The 24,448-nt window shown below is 42.2% G+C and overlaps 1 protein-coding gene across 3 annotated transcripts in view; it reads right to left on the reverse strand.

The window, feature by feature from the left end:
• The window catches only part of PDE1A (phosphodiesterase 1A), a 432,756-nt gene that overhangs the window by 8,714 nt on the left and 399,594 nt on the right, over window positions 1–24,448 (reverse strand). For all 3 annotated transcript variants that reach the window (XM_075318894.1, XM_075318895.1, XM_075318896.1), the window contains 5 exons: window positions 17,761–17,862; window positions 16,404–16,524; window positions 10,678–10,759; window positions 10,271–10,391; window positions 3,016–3,203 (listed from right to left, as the gene is read on the reverse strand). In XM_075318894.1, coding sequence (XP_075175009.1) covers window positions 3,016–3,203; window positions 10,271–10,391; window positions 10,678–10,759; window positions 16,404–16,524; window positions 17,761–17,862 — 614 coding nt within the window. The remainder of the gene's footprint in view (window positions 1–3,015; window positions 3,204–10,270; window positions 10,392–10,677; window positions 10,760–16,403; window positions 16,525–17,760; window positions 17,863–24,448) is intronic.

Below are 24,448 nucleotides of genomic sequence, written 5' to 3' on the forward strand. Positions count from 1 at the left end.
ATCAGCAGCCCCTCGTAATTGCATTAAAAATGCACATAAAACATACATCAAACATGCAGCAATGCAACTTCTACATGACCCTTCGTTTCGCCTGTTGGCTTCTTCATCAGGTAAGCTTGAGCTTACAGTTTTGTAGGCAGTTATTGCTTGCAAAACTGTTGCTCTCAACACAGCTAATAGCAACATAATTGGATGAATATACTGATACTGAAAGTGTGACAAAAAGGGAGGATTTCTAATGATTTGTATTGTGCTCTAAAATTGCTGATATGGTTAAAGCTGTATTTATTAAAGGGAAACTATTATATGATTCATGCTGGACAATCTACAGGCAGCAGGAATCAGAGATCATCACATGCATTCTAAGTATCTATACTTTTCTTTGAAACTTAGAGGTTTTAGGAACAGAAACTCTTCAGTTGAAACTTGTGGCTTTTGTACTCCTCAGGATTTTTAGAGTTTCTGCGCCAATTACTCAAAAATGAATTGTGAACACACCCTCAGGATAGATCCATACAGGATGGAATTGCTCTGGATTTTATCTGTGTGTACAATTTTTAGCAGAGCACAGTACAAGGTAAATGGATGAGGGGTTACAAATCTCATCCATATGCTGCACACAGTTTCTGACACACCGGCCACAGATTTACTGAAGATTTTCCTTTTGGACTTTGGAGGAAGTAATAATCTTATATCCATCCAAAATAAAATATAGTCTGGCAGATTTTGCCATTGATTACCTGTGAATCTGCAAAATAAATGAATAACAGCGGATTTCAAAATCATGATTTTGTTATTCCTTTGCCACGATATGTGCACATGGCTTCTTTTTCAAGCAGATTATGCCTGGAACTCACCAAAAAATCTAAGACAAATCCCACTGAACTTTGCCGCACAGGGATTTCCTGAAAATCGGCAAAAGATTCTTCAGGAAGACGGCAGCTGTGATTTTCCTGAAGCGCCTTCCTTGTCGTCTTTTGTTTTCTTGTTTTTGTGGTGTCTGTGCAGTCGATGTCTTTTCTTTTTAAATCCCATATACATCATAGAGGAGGTGGCTTCTAAGCAGAAGCCTCCTGAATAATTTTTAGGTGATTTCTTCTATCCGCCTCACAGCTATGTAAGCCTGAAATGGTTACAGTCATATTAAAAAGTTTGGGCACCCCTATTAATGTTAACCTTTTTTCTTTATAACAATTTGGGTTTTTGCAACAGCTATTTCAGTTTCATATATCTAATAAATGATGGACTGAGTAATATTTCTGGATTGAAATGAGGTTTATTGTACTAACAGAAAATGTGCAATCCGCATTTAAACAAAATTTGACCGGTGCAAAAGTATGGGCACCCTTATCAATTTCTTGTTTTGAACACTCATAACTACTTTTTACTGACTTACTAAAGCACTAAATTGGTTTTGTAACCTCATTGAGCTTTGAACTTCATAGGCAGGTGTATCCAATCATGAGAAAAGGTATTTAAGGTGGCCACTTGCAAGTTGTTCTCCTATTTGAATCTCCTATGGAGAGTGGCATCATGGGCTCCTCAAAACAACTCTCAACTGAAGTTGTTCAGGGGAAGGATACAAAAAGTTTTCTGAGAGATTTAAACTGTCAGTTTCCACTGTGAGGAACATAGTAAGGAAATGGAAGAACACAGGTACAGTTCTTGTTAAGCCCAGAAGTGGCAGGCCAAGAAAAATATCAGAAAGGCAGAGAAGAAGAATGGTTAGAACAGTCAAGGACAATCGACAGACCACCTCCAAAGACCTGCGGCTTCATCTTGCTGCAGATGGTGTCAATGTGCATCGGTCAACAATACAGCGCACGTTGCACAAGGAGAAGCTGTATGGGAGAGTGATGCGAAAGAAGCAGTTTCTGCAAGCACGCCACAAACAGAGTTGCCTGAGGTATGCAAAAGCACATTTGGACAAGCCAGTTACATTTTGGAAGAAGGTCCTGTGGACTGATGAAACAAAGATTGAGTTGTTTGGTCATACAAAAAGGCGTTATGCATGGAGGCAAAAAAACACAGCATTCCAAGAAAATCACTTGCTACCCACAGTAAAATTTGGTGGCGGTTCCATCATGCTTTGGGGCTGTGTGGTCAATGCCGGAATCGGGAATCTTGTTAAAGTTAGGGTTCATGGATTCAACTCAGTATCAGCAGAATCTTGACAATAATGTGCAAGAATCAGTGACGAAGTTGAAGTTACGCAGGGGATGGATATTTCAGCAAGACAATGATCCAAAACCCTGCTCCAAATCTACTCAGGCATTCATGCAGAGGAACAATTACAATGTTCTGGAATGGCCATCACAGTCCCCAGACCTGAATATCATTGAAAATCTGTGGAATGATTTGAAGCATGCTGTCCATGCTCGGCGACCATCAAACTTAACTGAACTGGAATTGTTTTTTAAACAGGAATGATCAAATATACCTTCAAACAGCATCCAGGAACTCATTAAAAGCTACAGGAAGCGACTAGAGGCTGTTATTTTTGCAAAAGGAGGATCTTCAAAATATTAATGTCACCTTTATGTTGAGGTGCCCATACTTTTGCAATGGTCAAATTTTGTTTAAATGCGGATTGCACAATTTCTGTTAGTACAATAAACCTCATTTCAATTCAGAAATATTACTGAGTCCATCAGTTATTAGAAATATGAAACTGAAATAGCTGTTGCAAAAACCCAAATTGTTATAAAGAAAAAAGGTTAACATTAATAGGGGTGCCCAAACTTTTTCATATGACTGTAAAAGAAGTTAAAAAAAAAAAGACAGAACATATTAATAAGTCATCTGTGCATTATTTTCATTCTTTTTCGTGTTCTTGGTGCTTTTTTGGTGAGTTCCAGGCATGATCTGCTTGAAAAAGAAGCCATGTGTACATATCCTAGCAAAGAGGGAAAAAAAAGATGATGATTTTGAAATCAGCTGTTACTGGATTTGTTGCAACAAATCCAACCCATGTGGGCCTAACCCTAATATTACATTCATACTGATTAGTAATACCTTGTATTGCCAGTTCTTTCCATCGCTCTTTGTTTTGCTGAATAATTTCAACCAAATTTTTTTTAAAATGTTGTAAATCTACAGTTGCCAAAGAGTAATCCATTGTAGGGCTTCCATCAGTTGGTGGTGTGCGTACACTGGGCTTCCTCTGTATGTCTGTGCCACGTCCAAAATCAGAATTATTCAAACTACAAAAGAAAGTAATGTGATTTATCTCGAGGTCACCAATATATCACTAGGATTTCTAAGGTTGATAATATGGTAAAAAAACCCTCAGCATTTAAAATTAGAACATTAAGAAGGAAAAGTCATGAAAGTATGGAAATCGCAGGATGGACAGATATGTTAATCATATGCAAACAATGGAAAAATTATAACAAAATTTTCAAAACATCTCAATTTATTCAGAATTGCGTATGAGCAGCATACGCAGAAATCCAACCACTTACACATCTCGGTTGCTATCATCGAGGTGATTAATTGTTATTTGAGGAAAACTCTGCCACACTGTCACAGTTGTCTCTCTGTTTTTGGAGACTAATGACAACTTTAAGACTGGAGCCTCACATCTCCATTTACCTCTCTACATTTAAATTGTTGTTTTGTTTCTCTTAGTACTGAAACGGTTAATGTCAATTTGGCTGGTAGCAGCTTTTCCTGCAGTTCCTAACTGAGTGTTTCAGCTGCAGCTGCTTTGTAGACATGTCACTTCAGGTTTAAATAGAGGTGTTACCAAGCAATCCTTGCTGAAGATACAAATCCATTTGTATACTGGCCCCCTTGGTGGAAGGAGCTGATAAGGAGTGTTCCAGAACCTGGACTTTATCCTTTTTTGTTGCTGTTTTACCCCTGTTTTTCTTAATGTTCCTTGTATTATATTTGTGCAGCGGTGGGGCTTGTGTCTCCCACCTGGCAACGCACTAACCAGGGCAACTACAGGGTTTTTCTTATGGTCTCAGGTTCCTGCTCGGCGACAGTTGCAGAGACTGTATAAGGCCTGGCTAGAAGTGTAGGTGAGGATAAGATGTGTCCCATCTACCCCTCTCACTAGAGCTAGAGCCCACCATTGTTATTGTGTCCCCAGTGTTCCCCCCTTTCTTGCTGTATTGTCAGCTGTATTTTTGTCATGAGTCACACGTCTTTTGGTCTGAATGTGTCCGCCATGTGTAAGCGTGACACACACTGAATGCACTTGAGATTGCAAATCATCAACTGCTGGGAGCTCCTTTTGCAATTGTCAACCAATGACATCCCAGATGTGTTTGATGGGAGACAAGTCTGGAGATGGTGAAGGTCATGGTAGCATGTTTAAGCCATGTAGGCTACAACACAGTAGCATGAGCAACATGCAGTCTGGACAATTTGGAGAGATGGCCATATCACTCTTATCATGACTGATCCATTCTGTATGGCAAGTAAAATTGATCATCCCATAGCAAGCCTATAACATCAAATCATCTCTACACCAACCATCAGAAGTGGTTTGCTCAACATAGGGCTATGAGACAGTTGTCCAGCTACAGGTGTTCCTTTTACCTCACACCACTGCTCTCAAAGGTTAACATAGTGCAGAGCAAGACGGTAAAGGTAGTCGCCAGCAGCGGATCTTGATGATTTGGCCATCATTCAGCTTGGAAGACCATTACTCACACAAACATTAATAATGTTTTATTTTATTAACTATTGTTGGGCTGTGACTACCTCCTTTTATGACTGAGGAGTCCTTCCATCAGCCTAAAGGCCGCTTTACACGCTGCGATATCGGTACCCATCTGTTGTGCGACACGGGAAAATCGCTGCCCGTGCCGCACAACATCGCCCAGACCCGTCACACTACTTACCTGCCCGGCGACGTCGCTGTGACCGGCAAACCGCCTCCTTTCTAAGGGGGCGGTTCGTTCAGCGTCACAGTGACGTCACAGCTGCGTCACTGAACCGCCGCCCAATAGAAGCAGAGGGGCGGAGATGAGCGGGACGTAACATCCCGCCCACCTCCTTCCTTCCGCATAGCGGCCGGGAGGCATGTAAGGAGAGCTTCCTCGTTCCTGTGGTGTCACACGGAGCGATGTGTGCTGCCGCAGGAACGAGGAACAACCTCGTTACTGCTGCAGTAACGATTTTTGAGAATGGACCCCCATGTCACCGATGAGCGATTTTGCACGTTTTTGCAATGATGCAAAATCGCTCATAGGTGTCACACGCAACAACATCGCTAATGCGGCCGGATGAGCGTCACCAATTCCGTGACCCCAACGAGTTCGCATTAGCGATGTTGTAGCGTGTAAAGCCCCCTTAAGGCTATTTTTTTAAAGCTGGATCCTACCTGCCCATATGTTTCAAGGTTTACAGCCAAGGTGAGGCATTATATTAGATTGGAGTTCCATCAAAGAAGGACACCTGATTGCGGCTCTAGTGAAATATCCAATTTGTGCTCTAAGTACCTTCATTTTTAAAAGTATGTTACAATAAGCAGTAATACAATTCAAGTTTCATATGTTGAATATTCACATACAGTTGTGTGAAAAGGTGTTTTCTCCCTTCCTGATTTTTTATTCCAAATGTTTCAGATTAATAAATTTTAAATATCAGACAAAGATAACACAAGTAAACACAAAATGCAGTTTATACATGACCATCTTTATTATTTAGAGAAAAAGAAATCCAAACCTACAGTGCCCTGTGTGAAAATGTGATCGCTGCCTAAACCTAATAACTGGTTAGGCCACACTAAGCAGCTGTGACTGCAGGATGTAGCAAAGTCGTGATAGTCGTGGGACCTTGTGAGGATTACGTAGGCATTGGATGTTTTCGGGGTTACTAAAGAGGTGAAAGAGGGTGGGTTCTTTTGTATTTTGTTTCAAATAAAGGACTTTTTCAATTTATTTCTTTTCACTTACAGATTAGTAATGGGGGGTCTCATAGACGCCTCCCATTACTAATCTAGAGATTAGTGGCATCTGTGACCTGTTATTAACCCCTTATATTACCCAGATTGCCACAGCACCAGGGTAAGGGGGATGAGCCGGGTAATGTGCTCAGATTGTCCCATCTAATAGATGTGACAATTCTGGTCAGCAGCAGGCTGCTATTTTTAGGCTGGGAGAATCTCAATAACCATGGGTAGCACCTGTAACCGTATGCTCTATCTGTGCTGGTATCATAATACGAGGGGACCCTACACCAATTTTTGTATTTATTATTAAACCACTATAGAGATAGAAACAGCATGTGTGATTCCAAGCAAACACGCTGTTACACAGGGTGGAGCTGCGATCTGACTGCAACCGATCAGATGCCAGGACTGCCGATGGGTGGGAGAAGCAGTGAAGGAGGGTAATGAGCGGCCCCAGAAATAGTGTTACAGCCGTGGGGGAGACTCAGTAAGTATAACACTCCTGCTCTAATCCCCTAGCCCTTTCTACCACCATTTTAAACCACAATATTTGGGTCCCCATAGACTTATAGGGGGATCAGTGTCCGTGCAGATATTTGTAATTAATTCTGGTTCTAAATCAGGATTTTTTTTTTTTTTAAAAAATCCAGTTGGACCCATCGATCTTGAATATCTGCGGATTTGCCCATCTCTATTCAGCACTGTTTCACGTTTTTGCTATTTGTGGGTTATGACTTTCACTGTGGTTCGCTGGAGTCTCAAAGATTTAGCAGTGGAATTATAACCATTTCCAGACTGATAGATGGCAATTACTTTGCTTCTCATTTGTTCCTGAATTTCTTTGGAAATTTCTTTTGCAACATGATGTCTAGCTATGAAGATCATTTGGTCTACTCCACTTTGGCAGGCAGGTCCTATTTAAGTGATTTCTTGATTGAGAACAGGTGTGGCAATAATCAGACTTGGGTGTGGCTAGGGAAATAGAACTCAGCTTCTCAAACATGTGATAAACCACAGTAAATTTATGTTTTAAGGGGGAAACAATCACTTTTTCACATAGGGCCCTCTAGAGTTGGATTTAATTTTCCCCTTAATAAAAAAGACTTTCATCTATAAACTGCATTTGAGTTTACTTGTGTTATCTTTGTCTAATGTTTAAATTTGTTTGGTGATCTGAAACATTTAAATGTGACAAACATGCAAAAGAATAAGAACTCGAAAAGTGGGCAAACACTTTTTCACAACACTGTATAGATAGATAGATAAATAGATAGATAGATAGATAGATAGATAGATAAATAGATGGATAGATACAGTCATGGTCAAAACGGCACCCTTAAAATTGTTCCAGAAAATGAAGTATCTCTCCCAGAACATTATTGCAATTACACATGATCTGTTATACACATGTGTATTTCCTTTGTGTGTATTGTAGCAACACAAAAAAAAATAATTAGAAAAAGTTGACTTAATCTTTGCATTGTGTCTGCATGTGCCACACTAAGCAACAGAAACAAAAGGAGAGAACTGGCTGAGGATTTGAGAACCAAAATTGTTGTGAAATATGAACAATCTCAAGGTTACAAATCCATCTCTAGAGCTCTAGATGTTCCTTTTTCCACGACGTACAACATAATCAAGAAGTTTGCATGGCACCATAGCTAATCTCCCTGGATGGGGATGGCAGAGAAAAATTAATTAAAGGTTGCAATGCAGGATAGTCTGGATGGTGGATAAGCAGCCCCAATCAAGTTCTAAAGTAATTCAAGCTGTCTTGCAGGCTCAGGGTGCATGAGTGACATCACAAACTATTTGTTGACATCTGACTAAAATGAAACGCTATGGCAGGATACCCAGGAGGACCCCACTGCTGACAAAGAAGACATAAAAAAGCTAGACTGCAAATTGCCAAAATGTATGTGAGTAAAGGGTGCTTTACATGCTGCGACATCGCTAGCGATGTCGTGCGCGATAGCAGCCGCCCACGTTGCTGTTTTGTCACGGGGTGATCGCTGTCGTAGCGAACAATATCGCTATGACAGAGTCACACGCACATACCTGCTTAGAGACATCGCTGAAGACATCGAAAAATCTCTCCTTTAAGGGGAGATTCGTTCGGCGTCACAGCGGCGTCACTAAGCGTCCACCCAATAGCAGAGGAGGGGTGGAGATGAGCGGCTGGAACATGCCGCCCACCTTCTTCCTTCCTCATTGCCGGTGGACGCAGGTAAGGAGATGTTCGTCGTTCCTGCGGTGTCACACATAGCGATGTGATGCCGCAGGAACGACGAACAACCAGCGGCATGCACCACCAACGATATTATGAAAAGGAGCGACGTGTCAACGATCAACGATTTTTGGTGTTTTTGCGATCGTTGATCGTCGCTCCTAGCTGTCTCACGCTGCGATGTCGCTAACGACGCCGGATGTGCATCACAAACACCGTGACCCCAACGATATATCATTAGCGATGTTGCAGTGTGTAAAGCACCCTTAAGCCAACATACTACTGGGAAAGCATCTTGTGGACAGATGAGACCAAGATAGAGCTTTTTGGTAAAGCATAATATTCTACTGTTTACCAAAAACGGATTGAGGCCGACAAAGAAAAAGGACACAGGACCTACAGTCAGATATGGTGGAGGTTGCACTGACTGTGTGCAAGGCATAATGAAATCGTAAGATTACTAAAGATTTTGGGTGGCAATGTAGTACCCAGTATCAGAAAGCTGGATTCGCGTCATAGGTCTTCCAGGAGGACAATGACCCCAAACATACTTCAAGAAGTATATATATATATATATATATATATATATATATACTGTATATATATATATCTCAATATCAGCAAACCAGGATTGGAGTAAAACTTTCTTTTCTTTATTAGTCTTCAAAAAATAAAAAATTAAAAAGACCCACAAGGATCAGGAACCAAGGTAGGTGGCAGATAATTAGCGCAAATGGGACTACGCGTTTCGGCGGTCTTGCCCGCCTTCTTCACGGTCCAATCCTCCACGGTCCTGGTTTTGAAGACTAATAAAGAAGAGAAAGTTTTACTCCAATCCTGGTTTGCTGAGTCCTTGCTGGATTTCCTTGTTCTCCTCATACAAATGGATTGACTCCTATCCAAGTCCGTGCAGGAACTTTACTACCAGGTGGGAAGAGACCCGTGAGCTTCATTGCTGGAGCTGGACTTTGGCTTACATTTTCTGAGATATATATATATATATATATATACAGTGTGTTTATATACTCTACTGTCACTCACCCTGCCTCTAAAACTAATAGTAACTGAGAAGTCAGTGCAGTCCCAGCCTCCTGTGTCTTCCCATTTGAGACTCCACATAAGTCGCACAACATAAACCATATGGAAGTTCTATTAAGAGGAAACTTAAAGTCATAAAGAGACAGAAGGGTCTGGGACAACAAATTTATGACAGTCTTTGATACACTCCACATAGGACTAAATTTGTCTCAAGGATTTATGTCCTACGACATCTGAGGAATCTGGTCCAGAGACAGTAAGGACATCGGGATCTTATTCTACACAAATTCTGGGACAATCAAACTTTCTCACCACTTATTTAAAATAACAATTTACTCTCAGTAGCTCAATTTTTTTTTGTTTTTAATGTTTATTATGAAATGTCTCTGCTTTCTTTGCGTATATATGAGTGTTTATTCAGATACTATTCAAATTGTCTCTTCAGGGAGGAACGAGACAAACTCTAGCGCCACCTATTGGAAGTAGCAATCCTAAAAGTTAAAAGTGGCTCTTTACCAGCCTTTTCATATGACTTAGGATTTATACCAGACCAGAACCTCAATTTGAAGACACGGTGTTTCGGGGTGATTACCTCTCATCAGTGCAAAGTATGAGATCTGATCTGGCAGTATGAGAAGCTATAATGGGGTCTAAGGGGAAAACTTCTTCCCTGGAGAGACAATTTGATTATAACCCAGAGGAGCATTGGCAGCATTGAAAATCAGATTGATTTGTCAGTCTCCGCAGGGAGAAAAGTGTTTCCCTTCAGATGCTATGTTATACCCTGTTTGATGTAAGTATCCTCGAAAGCTCGCTTTGTGATATCACTTTTTTAATTTTTTGTTTGGCATTAAAAAATATCATATCTACAAGACTATTATATTGTTTCTCTTACTGAAAGCAATCAATCTTTTTTCCAACTGGCTGACACGGTACAAAAGCGTTTTTCCAATTTTTAAAACACATGCAGTACATAAAGACACCACTTAGTGGCAGCATTGTAAAGGAAATTAATCGGAAGAGGAAAAAGTGCTGAAACATGACATCTTTTCAGCAGAAACAAATCTTAACAATATCATAAAAGTAAACTGACAAACCTGGATTTATGGTAGACAGAATGATCAGCTTTTGTAGCTTCCTCTATAAGAGGCATAACAATTTTCTCGGTTGAATCAGTTAGAAGCGTGAATGTTGGCTCCACTATAAAGTCTATAAAACCTAAAAGTTATAATACAATAAAAAACATAACTATAATCATACATACATTACAAAAAATGTTGAAATAATTGCGTTAAAAATTATAAATGTCATAAACATAGATAAAGACTAAGGACTGCGGGAATTAATGGGTAATGATTGTAACTGATTAATTCTGCCGCCCCAGTCCTCAGAAGTTGATAGGTGCCCCAAATATACCAGAGTACATTAGAGAATAACACCAGGTCTGGTACACTATTACTTTACATTGTGATTTATAAAGAAGTAGGCAAATGCAGCCGATTACCTATTTGTGACTGTGCCACAAGTGTTGACTTTCGGTCGCAGAGTGGTGAAAAAGGAAGCCCTAATTCTGCCTCTTTGTCCCCCTGTAAATATAAATTGTTAATGTTAATATTAAAGAAGCACTCTTATCAAAGTTTTTATGCTTATCATCATATTATATAGCACTGTGTACTTACAATTGCTCATTTTGCCCTTCTGCCCAGTAAATTCTTCTCTTTTCTCTGCTGTATGTAGAAACAGGAAGTCTCTTGTCCTATCATGAATCATTACCCTTTTCAAATCCTGACCAAGTGGCTATGTTCTTCTGCCATTGAGTCTTGCAGTGATGATGACTCATGTAGGAAAAAAGAGAATTCCAGTTTTTACATAAAGCTTAGAAGGATTCAGCTAGTCTTTTTTTAATCATGTGATGTCCTAGACCTAATGAAAAATAGAAGAATTAACTGGGTAGAAGGGCAAAACAAGCAATTGTAGTTACACTGTACTATATGATATGATGATAGAAATATATTAATAGGGTAAAAACTTTTATGGGAGTACTTCTTTAAGGGAAATTGTTGCAATCATAATAACTCTGACATAACACTGCCACACTTAATCTGTATGCCCATGTCCAACAGTCTTAATTGCTGCAATATACCTAAAAGGAAAAAAAAAGTAGAATTGTTGCCAAAATATTGAAAATATCCTAACATTTGGTGAATAGTATACAGCTCTTATATAGATCTATGTGTGTCCATGGCTATACTCTGCATATATACCCTGATTCTGAAGTCATGTGCTATTTCATTTCTTCTGCACATTGATAACACACAGACATATTTGACAAAATTCAAGCTTTATAACATATAGAAATTAACATGTAGTAAGCATGACTTGTCCTGAGGTGATGACATGCTGTGCATGTGCACTAACCAGCTGTTGGTAACTTACATGCTGGCATTGCCACTGATTTGAATGATTGGCTGCAGTGGTAACATATGTGTGGCGCCCTGGACACAGTCCTGGAGGCGGGAAAACAAACAGATTAGTTTTGGAGGTGAAAGTGAGAGGAAGGAAAGTGGTAGTGGAGCAACTAACTGACAGCGTCCGGGTGTGTGGCCTGGGTGGTACAGCAAGGTTGGCAGACGGTGGTGACCGTCTGCAGGAGTGGCTGATTGGAGTCTACCGAAAGGACCGTGGACGGGCGGTGGCCCGGCGATACCAGACCAGTACGCAAAGAGAAGCCAGCACCATCTGGCCTGGGCTTACGGACCCCGGCAAGGCTAGGAGTCGCCGTAAATTCGCCGAATTCATTAGTAAAGGGAACCTCCTGGGTTTCCCAACAACCAAGTCCCAACAGAAGGCAACAGTCCAACCAAGAGAGGGAGACACCGCCACCGCCAAGGCAACCGTTTCTCAGGGCCAGAGCCTGCGGGCAAAAGGGGCTCCTCCAGCCCATATCCAAGCTGGGGAGCGGGTTACCGGTGGGAACCCATTGGAACCATATACCGTACATAGGTGCAGGGAAAGGCAGTCACCACCAACCTGCCGGGAGAAACAACACCGCAGCCGCCTGTGGGACCCGTCCATCGAGCCGTCTGTTTTACCAAGAACTGTGTCCTCATCATTGGCTGAGTGAGTACCACCGTGCCGTGCGGCACAGCGCTGCCCTCGCGACCCTGCACCTCACCAGGCCCTGTAACCCGCCTGCAATCCATCCCTACCCCATCACCGAGCCCCGGGACAACCAACCCCCTACCCACGGAGGGGAGAACTAACAACAAAGCTGCTCCCTGTCACCGCTCCCGGGATCCCCGTCTAGAGCAGCGGTGGTGTCACCAATATCACCACAACCGTGGGTGGCGTCACGGACAATAATCAAAACCCCCACAATCAAAAATCCCTTTTCACTCACGGGCGAGAAGCGCCGCTCGAGTCCCCGGGATCCGGCCCACCGCTCGAGCCACCAACCGAGCAGCGGCAGCCGCAGCAGCAGCAGTGGCCGGACCCGAGCAGTGGGAGAGCGCAGCGTCCCCTCCTCCGCCCGCGACATATGCATGTATGGCAGTTTATCACAACAGGATAGTTAAAGACCCTCAAGATTACCAGACTGGTGGTACTAGATAAAATATATGCCAAATGAGTAAGAGTTATTAAAAGTTTAACCTGGCGAACCCCTGTGAATCAGAGCCTGGCTACAAGATTGCAGCTAGGTGTAATGTTCTACAAAACACTCCAGTGTTTCAGAGAAAATATAGTAGTTTGAGGATCCGGACGAAGATTATAGCTAGAAACAAGACTTAAGGAGGCTTTACACACAGCGATATTGCTAGCGTTGTCGCTGGTGAAAGCACTCGCCCCCGTGGTTGTGCATCCTGGATAAATCGCTGCCCATGGCGCACAATATTGTTAGGAGCCGTCACACGGACTTACCTGCCTAGAGACGTTGCTGTGGCCGGCGAACCGCCTCCTTTCTAAGGGGGCGGTTTGTGTGGCGTCACAGCGGCGTCACTAAGCGGCCTCCCAATAGAAGCGGAGGGGTGGAGATGAGTGGCCGTAACATCTTGCCCACCTCCTTCCTTCCTTATTGCCGGCGGCCGCAGGTAAGCTTGAGTTCGTCATTCCCGAGGTGTCACACATAGCGATGTGTGCTGCCTCGGGAACGACGAACAACCTGCGTCCTCAACAATCAACAATTTTTTGAAAATGAACGACGTGTCAACGATGGACGATTTGGTGAGTATTTTCCATCGTTAACGGCCACTCGTTGGTGTCACACGCAACAACGTCACTAACGATGCCGGATGTGCGTCACGGAATCCGTAACCCCGGCGATACATCATTAGATACGTCGCTGCATGTAATGGGGCCTTTAGAGTCAATCAAATTGACGGACAAGTTTCTCATATAGCGAGAATCAAACACCTAGAGGCAAGCTTGGACAGGCCCACAGGTGAACAGGGGAATGCTTCGTTGGCCCCTCTGCAGTAGTACATCACTTACCAACCAAACATAATCAGTATTTGGCACAATACACTTGAATCACTGTGTAGAAATAAAGGAACCATCTTATCATTCATTTTACAAACCATTTATTCAGCAGGATTTGTAATTTTACAAATGTAATTTCTGCAAATCTTCTGCAACTTACATTTATGCCAAAATGTTCACCATTTCCTTCTTTTAAACACAACTACACATTTAAGCTAAAACTACATCTATCTATTTTGGAAAATTCCTAAATTTTACAGCTGAACTGTTGCTCATTGTCATTTGTTATGTAAACTGCATGAAAAATATGGGGCTATATATTAAACCTAAATCAGAGCAGGATAAAGTAGATTTCACTACCTGTTTCCTCAAAAATAAGACCTACCTTGAAAATAAGACCTGACATGATTTTACAGGATTTGGAGGATGGAGAATGCTTGAAATATAAGCCCTACTCCAAAAATAAGCCTTAGTTGCAGTCAGGGTAGGCATTAAAAGGAGTCAATCTGTGCAATTTCCCAAGGCCCCCACTCTCTTAGGGACTCTAGCAGTTGTTTTTTGAGGTTAAGATTTTTTAGGGACCTTTTATGACTTTACAGTCATGTGACACGATGTAATCAAAGGTCGCTTGATTGCAAGAGTCTAAAGGGGGCTTTACATGCAGTGACATCGCTAACGATGTCGCTAGCGATCGCACCTGCCCCGTTATTTGTGCGTCACGGGCAAATCGCTGCCCGTGCCAAACAATATCGCTGGTACCCGTCACACAAACTTACCTTCCTAGCGACGTCGCTGTGGCTGGCAAACAACCTCTTTTTTAAGAGGCGGTTCGTGCGGCGTCACAGCGAGGTCACACAGTGAGCCACCAATAGAAGCGGAGGGACGGAGAGCAGCCGCATGAATGTCACTCCCACCTCATTGCTGGAGGACGCAGGAACGCTGTTGTTCGTCGTTCCCGGGGTGTCACATGTAGCGATGTGTGCTGCCTAAGGAACGACGAACAACCTGCGTCCTGAACGAGCAACGATATTTTGAAAATGAACGACGTGTCAACAATCAACGATTTGGTAAGTATATTGGATTGTTAGCGGTCACTCGTAAGACACGAAACGACGTCGCTAACGAGGCCGGATGTGCGTCACGAATTCCGTGACCCCAGCGATATCTCGTTAGCGATATCGTTGCATGTAACGGGGCCTTAAGGCCCTGTGCGCACACAGCGTTTTTGCCGTGGATTTGCTGCGTTTTTTGCTGCAGAATTGGTGCAGTTTTTGTTCATAAGCTTCATGCAGTCCTTCCCCAGCAATATCTATGAGAAATCCAAAATGCTGTGTGTACACTGCATTTTTTGTCTTACAGGTTTTGCTGCAGAATTTCTGCAGCAAAAAGATGTAGCATTTCACTTCTTTTCTGTGTTTGCGTTTTCCCCTGTGTTCAATGTTAAAAAACCGCAGGGACAAAACCGCAGCAAAAACTCGGTAAATCCGCACCAAAAATGCACCAAACCGCGGTAAAAACGCATGCGTTTTTGGTGCGGTTTTCCTGCAGGTAGGTGCATTTTTCTGCCAGAAGGTGTTTTTTTCGCTGGAGAAACAAATCCGCAGTGTGTGCATATAGCCTAAAAGAACTTAACAGAAGACAGGCTGGTATGCATGACTGGCCTTAGGGAGAAGGGTGAGCAAACTGGGCAATTTCACAGGACCCTCATTGTCCTAGGGGCCCACCATTCATATCCTAATGATAGGACTGCTCAAGGACCTTTGTGATACCACGTCATATGACCAAAGGTCTCTTAATTAAAGAAGTCTAAAGGGGGCTTTACACGCTACGATATCGTTAATGTTTTATCTTCGGGGTCACGTTGTTAGTGACGCACATCCGGCGTCATTAACGATATCGCAGCGTGTGACACTGACCAGCGACCTTAGCGACCTAAAAAATGGTGAAAATCGTTCACCATGGAGAGGTCGTCCCAAAACCAAAAATTGGTTATGGTTGTTTTTTTATGTGGTTCGTCGCTCCTGTGGCAGCACACATCGCTGTGTGTGACACCGCAGGAGCGAGGAACGTCTCCTTACCTGCCGCCGGCAGCAATGCGGAAGGAAGAAGGTGGGTGGGATGTTACGTCCCGCTCATCTCCGCCCCTCCGCTTTGATTGGCCGGCCGCTTAGTGTCGTTGCGGTGACGTCGCTGTGATGCCGAACGTCCCTCCCCCTTGAAGGAGGGATTGTTCGGCAGTCACAGCGCCGCCGCCGACCAGGTAAGTGTGTGTGACGCTGCCGTAGCGATAATGTTCGCTATGGCAGCGATCACAAACAATCGCATGCACGACAGGGGCGGGTGCTTACACGCTCGATATTGCTAGCAATTGCTAGCAATATCGTAGCGTGTAAAGCCCGCTTAAAGCTGTAGAGGACATAGTGTGTGTGTGCGTGTGCGTGCGTGCGTGCGTGTGTGTGTGTGTGTGTTTTGGGGGGTTTAAGAATAATTGTAGATTGTTGTTCATGTAAAAAAAAAATAAGACATCCCCTGATAATAAGGCCTACCCCATCTTTCGGAACAAAACATAATATAAGACCTTGAGTTATTTTTGGGAAAACACAATATTTTAATGAGTGAATCAGTTATGTGACATTTTTTAAAATTTCTAAAAAAAATGAAACGCCAATGGATGACGATGCTGTATTATATATGTGACTATAAGAATTCCAGGCTGGATATTATAATATACTGAATGGAATATTGAACTAGCACCTGTCTAAAAAACTCCTCCATCAGTAAGTCCGTCCACCGCTGATGCATATCCCAAGGTTTTGCAGGATGGCTGATATCAGCAGCATGGAGAATCAAGGACATGGCTTTCGATTTGTCTATTCTGTGAAATAAAGAAAACAATTCAATCATGTCCTGAAATGAAGCCGTGGCATTGAAAGGAAGAAGCATTCAGTATTTCTCATCAAGGTCGCTCAATTGCTGATTTATCTATTAATAACTGTATAGAAGAACTTATTATACAACCTAATACGGGGTGGGATGTTGACATTTAAATGGCTAGATATAATACTATTATATAGGACTTATAATACTAGAGATCACACCTAGAGATTCTACGCTCTGTAACAAAAAGATATATGCACGTCACATGCCACCCAATAATGTATCTGTGCTTCTGTCTAAAATTGGGAGCATACAGGAGTGGAAATATTGGTGCAACCGGTGGAGCTGAATGGGAGCCCATGAGGAAAGGGGGCTCATTTCTACCTCTGAAGCAGATAGACTTGTGCATTATCATGTGTTATTGGCTGGAAAGGGCCAATATATTGTTCTTGCACAGGGGCCCTTTTTCTGTCTGGGTCTGCCAATAAAGGCATACAAAGGTACAGTATGGCCACCATAATACTAATTTATACATCACAGATATATCATTTGTTCATGTGCTGAGGCCTTAAATGGGTTTTACCATTATAGCAAGTTACCAGCTATCCACCGGAGCCCAACGTCTGGGACCCATACTGTTGGCTACAATAGGGCTCCTGTGCACCTCCCCTCCATCCAAAGTCTATCAGGTTGACAGAGAGCTGAGCTCTATGAAAAATTAGGCACAGGACCCCAAATTTTTACCAATACTAAGGTCTTAGCAGTTAGCCCCCCCACCTCCTCGATCTATTAGTTATCATCAGTACTGTGGTTGGAAAACACCGAGGTTACTTACCGGTAGCCGGTTTTTCCAGAACCCATGACAGCACCACGTGAGAGAGGGATCCGCCCAGCGAGGACAGGAAACCATTCTGAAATAAAAGGGCGGTACCTCTCCCCTTCGTCAGTTGATTACCGAGAATTAAGAGGACCTCTCTCGCGTGGTGCTGTCATGGGTGAGGGGAAAATACATTTAATAATGAATAGGATTGCACTGTAAAGTGAATGTTCTTTAGGTTGGTTATAAGGTATTCACTAATTTTAGCTATAATAATATCTTGGGTTTTTTAAATATATATGGCCCGCCCCTTGCTTCTTACACAGCCCCTCCCCCAATACCCGTGCTCAGGGATCATTCCTATAATCCCATATTGTATTACCCCCAGGACACAGAGGACATTGCGGAATTCTTTACCCTTCGGGCTGCTGTAACGTGTTTCTCATGGTCTTTATCTGCTGGAAGTGACCAGACATGTCTGTAGATAGCACCATCTCAATCACCAGAGTCCTCAAGTCTCTGCAAACAAAGCGTGATAACAATCTATTAGAAGTTGGGACGGTCTCATGGCTGACAAGTCGTTATAATGTTATTAGTTATCTGATTACATATGAATTTACAAGGATTGTCTCAGGGTTTGAAAAAGAAATGAAAAAGAGGAGTCACAATTGCACTATTCCCCCTTCAGTCAGCCGCCTCTTCCGAGGAGAGGGAGGATTAATTGGGTTATAGAAAAAGAAACTCACTTTTCTACTTAACTGTATGTTTTCTTATATTTAATCCAGTGGTAGAACACGGAGCTGTGTGCCAACCTTACGGCCTCGTGCACACACTGAGTATTTGATGAGTTTTTTTACCTCAGTATTCGTAAGCCAAAAGGTGGTGCCCGTGTGTCTATTATACTTTTCCTCTGATTGCTCCACTCCTGGATTTGGCTACAAATACTGAGGTAAAAAACTCACCAAATACTCATGTGTGCACATAGCCTTACACTCTCATTCTTGTGGGCTATAAGCATGTGCAGGCCAGCGGCCTACAAATTATCAGCATCCTGGCGCTGGCGGCACAATGGCATCACTATATTGTGCTGCCTGCACCAAATCGATTTTGCGTGAAGATGATGTGGTGGTTCTATTTAGGTGAATACAAGCTTTTTGTTTGTGTGGGCTGCTGAACTGTGGGAGCATTCTTACTGGAGTGGGCACTAATAGGACATGAATACTGGAAGGGGCACTAATAGGACATGAATACTGGAGGGGGCACTAATGGGACATAAATACTGGAGAGGGCACTAATGGGACATGAGTACTGGAGGGGGCACTAATGGGACATGAATACTGGAGGGGGCAACAATGGGACTTGAATACTAGAGGGGGCACCAATGGGAGATTAATACTGGAGGGGGCACCAATGACACAATAATACTGGAGTGGGCACTAATAGGGCATTTTACTGGAGTGGCACTAATAGGGCATTATTACTGGAAGGGGCACCAATGGGACATGAATACTAGAGGGGGCACCAATTGGACATTAATACTGGAGGGGGCACCAATGATACATTAATACTGGAAGGGGCAATAATAGGGCATTTTACTGGAGTGGCACTAATAGGGCATTATTACTGGAGGGGGCACTAATGGGACATTAATACTAGAGGGGGCACTAATGGGACATGAATACTTGAGGAGGCACCAATGGGACATGAATACTGGAGGGGGCACCAATGGGACATGAATACTAGAGGGGACACCAATGGGACAATAATACTGGAGGGGGCTCTAATAGGGCATTATAACTGGAGGGAGCACCAATGGGACATTATTACTGGAGCGTACTAATGAGGCATTAATAGTGCAGATTACTAATTTTTACTGGAGGGGGGAATTAATGAACTATTATTATTTGAATGGAGCATTATGGAATGAATGAGGCACTCCGGCAGCATTATTACTTGAGCCACAAGATTGGTGTTAGCTGCAGGATACAAAGTTTGTATCATTTGGGAATAGGTGGTGACAGTGCTGGAAATGTGAGAAGTAAAATGTGTGTTACAAGTTCTGAAGAGAAAATTTTATCAAGAAGTTGTCATGACGATCTGGGCTAGATGGAAAGCATGGGCAAAGTGAACACCTCCGATCCTAAAAAAAGTCAGCTGTAATTCTCCATCTATAACTATACTGTAATCTCTAACACGCTGTAGAACTGGTATATTTATCACAGTATGGTCACTGTTGCTGATTATACTGGACTTTTTTTTTTACAGTGTTTTTTTTCTTTTTTAGAGGTGGTAGTGATCATGCTGTGGCAGTATTATTTCGGCCTAGTACCGCGTTTTCTCCTGAAAATAAGACCTACCATGAAAATAAGCCCTAGCATAATTTTACAGGATATTTGGAGAATATTTAAAATATGAGCCCAACTCCAAAGATAAGCCCTAGTTACAGTCAGGGCCAGCATTATTGGGAGTCAAACTATGCAATTTCTCAGGGCTCCCACTCTCCTAGAGACCCCAGAAGTTATGTTCCAAGGTTAATATTGTTTAAGGACCTTTGATGACTTCACTGTCATTTGACATGATGTAATAAAAGGTCTGTTTTTCAGAGGTTAAAAAAACTGAACAGGAGACAGGCTAATAAGCAGGACAGAGATTAGAGGAAAGGGAGAGCAAACTGGGCAATTTCAGAGGGCCTCATTCTCCTAGAGGCCCCAATGTTTATTTCCTGATAACACTGCTTAAGGACCTTTATGACATCTCATCATGTGACTAGGCTGTCATCAAAAGATCTCTTAATTGCAGGAGTCTAAAGCTGAAGAGGAGGCATAGATAGATAGATAGATAGATAGATAGATAGATAGATAGATAGGCGTATAAGAATAGCAGCACTGACTTGGGGGATTGGATTGAAGGGGTGAATATGTTGAGGATAAAGAATTGAGTATCCAAAAATACTTAATTCAGCCATTTCATAGACTCAGATATATAGTTCAGTAGATGTGAACTAACACATATTTGTGAATGCTTTTGTTTCTTACTAACATGTATATATGTATATTGCATATTCTGTGTATTTTCCTTAGACTCAGTATATACTAGGATATATATATATATATGTATAGCTTGAAGATGGCTGCTATTTCCTGTCCTACACCCAAGACAGATGGACAAAAGAAATTCCTGGAGCCTGGACTGACCAATCCAAGAAGGATGTGTAGATCTCTCTACGTCATGAAGCCCTGACCTACGATACCTGATTGGACTAAAACTTTTGTTTACACCCCCTTACTGCTCGGTCTAGAGTTTCTTTCAAACAATAAAAAACACACTTGGTTAAGAGCCAGTCATGGAGATAGATCTAACTGACTTGCTGTCTAGTTATTTAAACTCTAAGTGCACTCATGACATTTTTAATTAGAAACAGCAGCCGGATATCGAGAGATCCTTTGAGTCTCATCATCATCGTCATTCTAACCTTGACAGTTGGCGCGCCAAGTGTGGGGCCACCGAGAGGAGTGAGTCAGAGCTTCCACTTTCCGGACGTCTGGGGCTACTCCACAAGTATCCAGGTGTTGCTCGATATCGAGGATTGATCGCCCTCCGTTTCACGGTAAGAACATCATATACATTGTGTGTGCTGTTTTACCTGTGGATCGAGAGACACCTGGCGAAAGGGGGTGGTCACTAGTCCGGAGAATGGTAGTGCACCGGAGACCTAACGGTGTGACTGTCGCTCGCCGGTGACCGAGAGAAAAACCCAGACCCTATAGGTGCTGGCTTTTAGGTCTTTTGTAAAGTATCCGGCTGTCTGTATTTCTCGCTGTAAGTAAGGTAGAAATGGGGGGCTTTTTCTTGAGTAGCTGTTTATTTGTATATAGTGTATGGTTAATCAAGCTTGTGATTTCTCTGTTTGGTTCTCGGAGAGTTAATTGTCTGAGCAGACAGCTATAGAAATGGTGGAGAGAAGCCCAGCGTGCTTGCAGTCTTTTAAACAAAGGAAGCAAGGAGAGTGTAGAAGTCCACAGACGCAGCCTACCCCCCTGCATTTCTTCGCTGTGTTAGAGAGAAGGGGGGTTGATAGTGCCCACACAGAGGCAGCTGCTGTCTTTGTTCTGTGAAAAAGCAGGGGGGGGAAGTTAATCACCCACTGCCTGCAGTTTTTTTCTTCTTCACTGAGAGCGAAGAGGCAGACTGCGGGGGTCTGGTGGAGCCCAGGGATATCTATAACAGTCTTTCTATTGAGAACAAAGAATGCGAGAGGGGGGAGCAGAAGCCCACAGAAGCAGCTACATCCTTACATTCTTACACTCAGAGGAAGCAAAAAGGTGGGGGCCATATGTCCACCAGCTGCTTGAGACAGAGCGGAGATCAAATTGCATAGCTATGTCCCTGCTGTCTTTTAACTGAGAAACAAGGGGGGTGGAGGAGTGGAGAGGCAGAGACAAGACAGCGCAGCTCTTTGCAGTGAAGAGAAAGGAGGGGTCAGTTGGGTAATATACAGGAGATGGCTGCAGCCTTTGACAAATGTTATTTTGGTTTGGATTAGAGATAAATTAATGCGTTTTTCAGTCTTTTTAAATTGTTTGCTTTTGAACAGAAGTATGAGAACTAGCGTATTCCCCTGCGGTTCAGGCGCATGTCACTGTCTGCGTGGCAGACGAGGCGGGAAAGGAACTCACTTTAGTTAAGGTAAAAGTGTCGGAATTAGCGTATTCCTCTGCGTATTAAACGTGAGCCACTGTTATGAGGGGGTAGGTCTTCATAACGAGGCGGGAAAGAATTTCGGTTGGAGCCGGCCGGTCCAATTAAGCACTGTATACTCTGTTCAAAAGATAAATATGTTGTTTTTAGTAGGAGCTGAGAACGCTGTCGCCCTAGTTACAAAAAAACGGAAAAAAAATATAAAAGATTGCAAAAAGTTGTGTAATATCGTTGGACTACCACTAGATGGCAGGCTGCAACCCATGTATTGAAGTTCAGATTACTCTGTAGTGAGAGTATAATGAAGAACAAAGACCCCATTCACTGTCTGTTGCTGTTTGTAGAATCACTAAATGTTTTTCTCTAGCGGTGCCTCATTGTTCTCCTTTAGAAGTCATTATATCTGGTGCTAATCAAATCTCTCCTTTCTATGCTGGAATGCAAATTTACAGGCACTAAAAGTATCCCTGGTTTACTACGTAGTTCCAGACACTCCCAGTACACTCAGGGAGTCACAACATGGATGCTACACCCGGAAGTCAGGTGCCTGGAACTTCCTGTGGCAGCCGTCTTGCTACACCCACTGATGGCAGTACACCTCATAAGCCACACCCCTCGCAATGGCTCTTTGTCTAAGACTCTCCACCCATCCCCGGTGGGAGGTGTTCTCTGGTATAAATGACTAACACATTTGAATAAGTATAAATTGTATATTTGTTTACTCAGCTATCCCATAAATGCAAGTCAAAGATAAGTAAGTGAAACTTTTACAGAATTGATGTGGAAAAATATCTGTTCACATAAAATCAATTGGTATTTTAGAAGTCCTGCAGCATTATATCATAAAATAAAATAGAGGAAGGTAAATATATATATCTTTGTACTGTGTTAGTTAATTTAAAACAAAAATTGTAAACGACTTAGCCATACTGATGTCAAAATGTATCAAATCCATTTGTAAAAAGGAATTAGGAAAAATGTATCATGCATCCAATGTGGATATGGGAAATGGATGTGTTCACTGCTACGTCTTTGTTATAACAAAGGATGAGGTTTTTTTTTTTTTTTCTTCTTCCTCTCTCGCTTTTAAGAGATAAGGATGGACTGTGTCTTGATGGAATGTGTCTTTCCCCAATAGTGACGTAAGTTTGGTTTAACCCTTAGAGTTCAGGATTTCACATTTTTAGTTTGCTGTTTATACCGGAATAGGGAATATTAAATTTCATGCGATGTGCGATTTAATTTTTGTGTTGTTTTGTATTTTAATGGTGATTTATTTGAACAATATATTTTTATTTTGTGACTCTATCACCTTTTCTGTTTTTATGATTATTTCTAAACAATTCATATATTTTTGCAGGTTAGTCGCCTAGTCACAGCTGTCATTTCATCATGTCTCAGTTGTTTTTACTATGAAAGGTTTTTCTTTTCTTTATGGATACAGTGTTTATTGTAAGGTTTTAAAATTCCCCAGCAATGTATATTGTTGTGAGATATACGTTATTTTCAGTGTTTGTTCATTTTAGGTTTTAGTATGTGGCTAATTTATTACCTGCTGTTTTATTTTTTTTTTCTTTTAGGGAATACCAGTATAAAAACGCTGAATTTTGCCATATTGGTAAATAAACAATTAAACAAGGGGGGAATAAGGTATTAATTATATTCTCCAGTTTCTTGGAGGGCGCAGCAGGCATATTAGATAGGTTTTGAAGCTGACCTTTTTCCCATAGGTTATGTTTATTAGATTACTATGAGGTATATCTGTTAACTGAAATAGGAAAGTCTTGTCTTATATGTTTATTTGTTTATTTGTTTGTTTATTTATTTAGTATTCTCAGTCATGTGAAGTATAGATGACCACTAACTGTATTATGATTAGAGATGAAGTTATAAGAATGATCTAATGTATATTTTTTAGTTTTTGTTTTTATAGATGAAATCAGATGGTGGTCGATTCTGCACTGGATATGCTGCTGTTTACACCACATGAGGTAGTCTAAATTCGACCACTCCCTCCAATCCTATTGATACAGGAGACAGTGATGCATTAATGCCTCTCTTGATGGGTAGAACAGGAGTGGGTAAGAGTCTTTAGAGGTGTATGTAGGTTGTAGATTTTTTCCTGTTGTCAAATGAATTAGGTATGCCGAAAAGAAAGTCTAGATCTGAGCTGATGGATTCGGATGGAGATCCTCGCACAGGTGCAGCTGACCAAGAAGCAGTGAACGGGCCTAGAGTTGAGAGTCTTTCACCAATACCGACCATGCCTTGGTGACACCGGTCACGTCAGTGATTTCTGTCACTCCTTGTGTTCTTAAATCCCTACAGGAACAAGCGATGCAACAAGGAATGGACTGTGACATGCAGGGAGCCAGCTGAATGAGGAAGGTCTGTGGACAAAGGGTGG

The sequence above is a fragment of the Anomaloglossus baeobatrachus genome, chromosome 7, assembly GCF_048569485.1.
Source record: "Anomaloglossus baeobatrachus isolate aAnoBae1 chromosome 7, aAnoBae1.hap1, whole genome shotgun sequence".
In the NCBI taxonomy this organism is placed as follows: Eukaryota; Metazoa; Chordata; class Amphibia; order Anura; family Aromobatidae; genus Anomaloglossus; species Anomaloglossus baeobatrachus.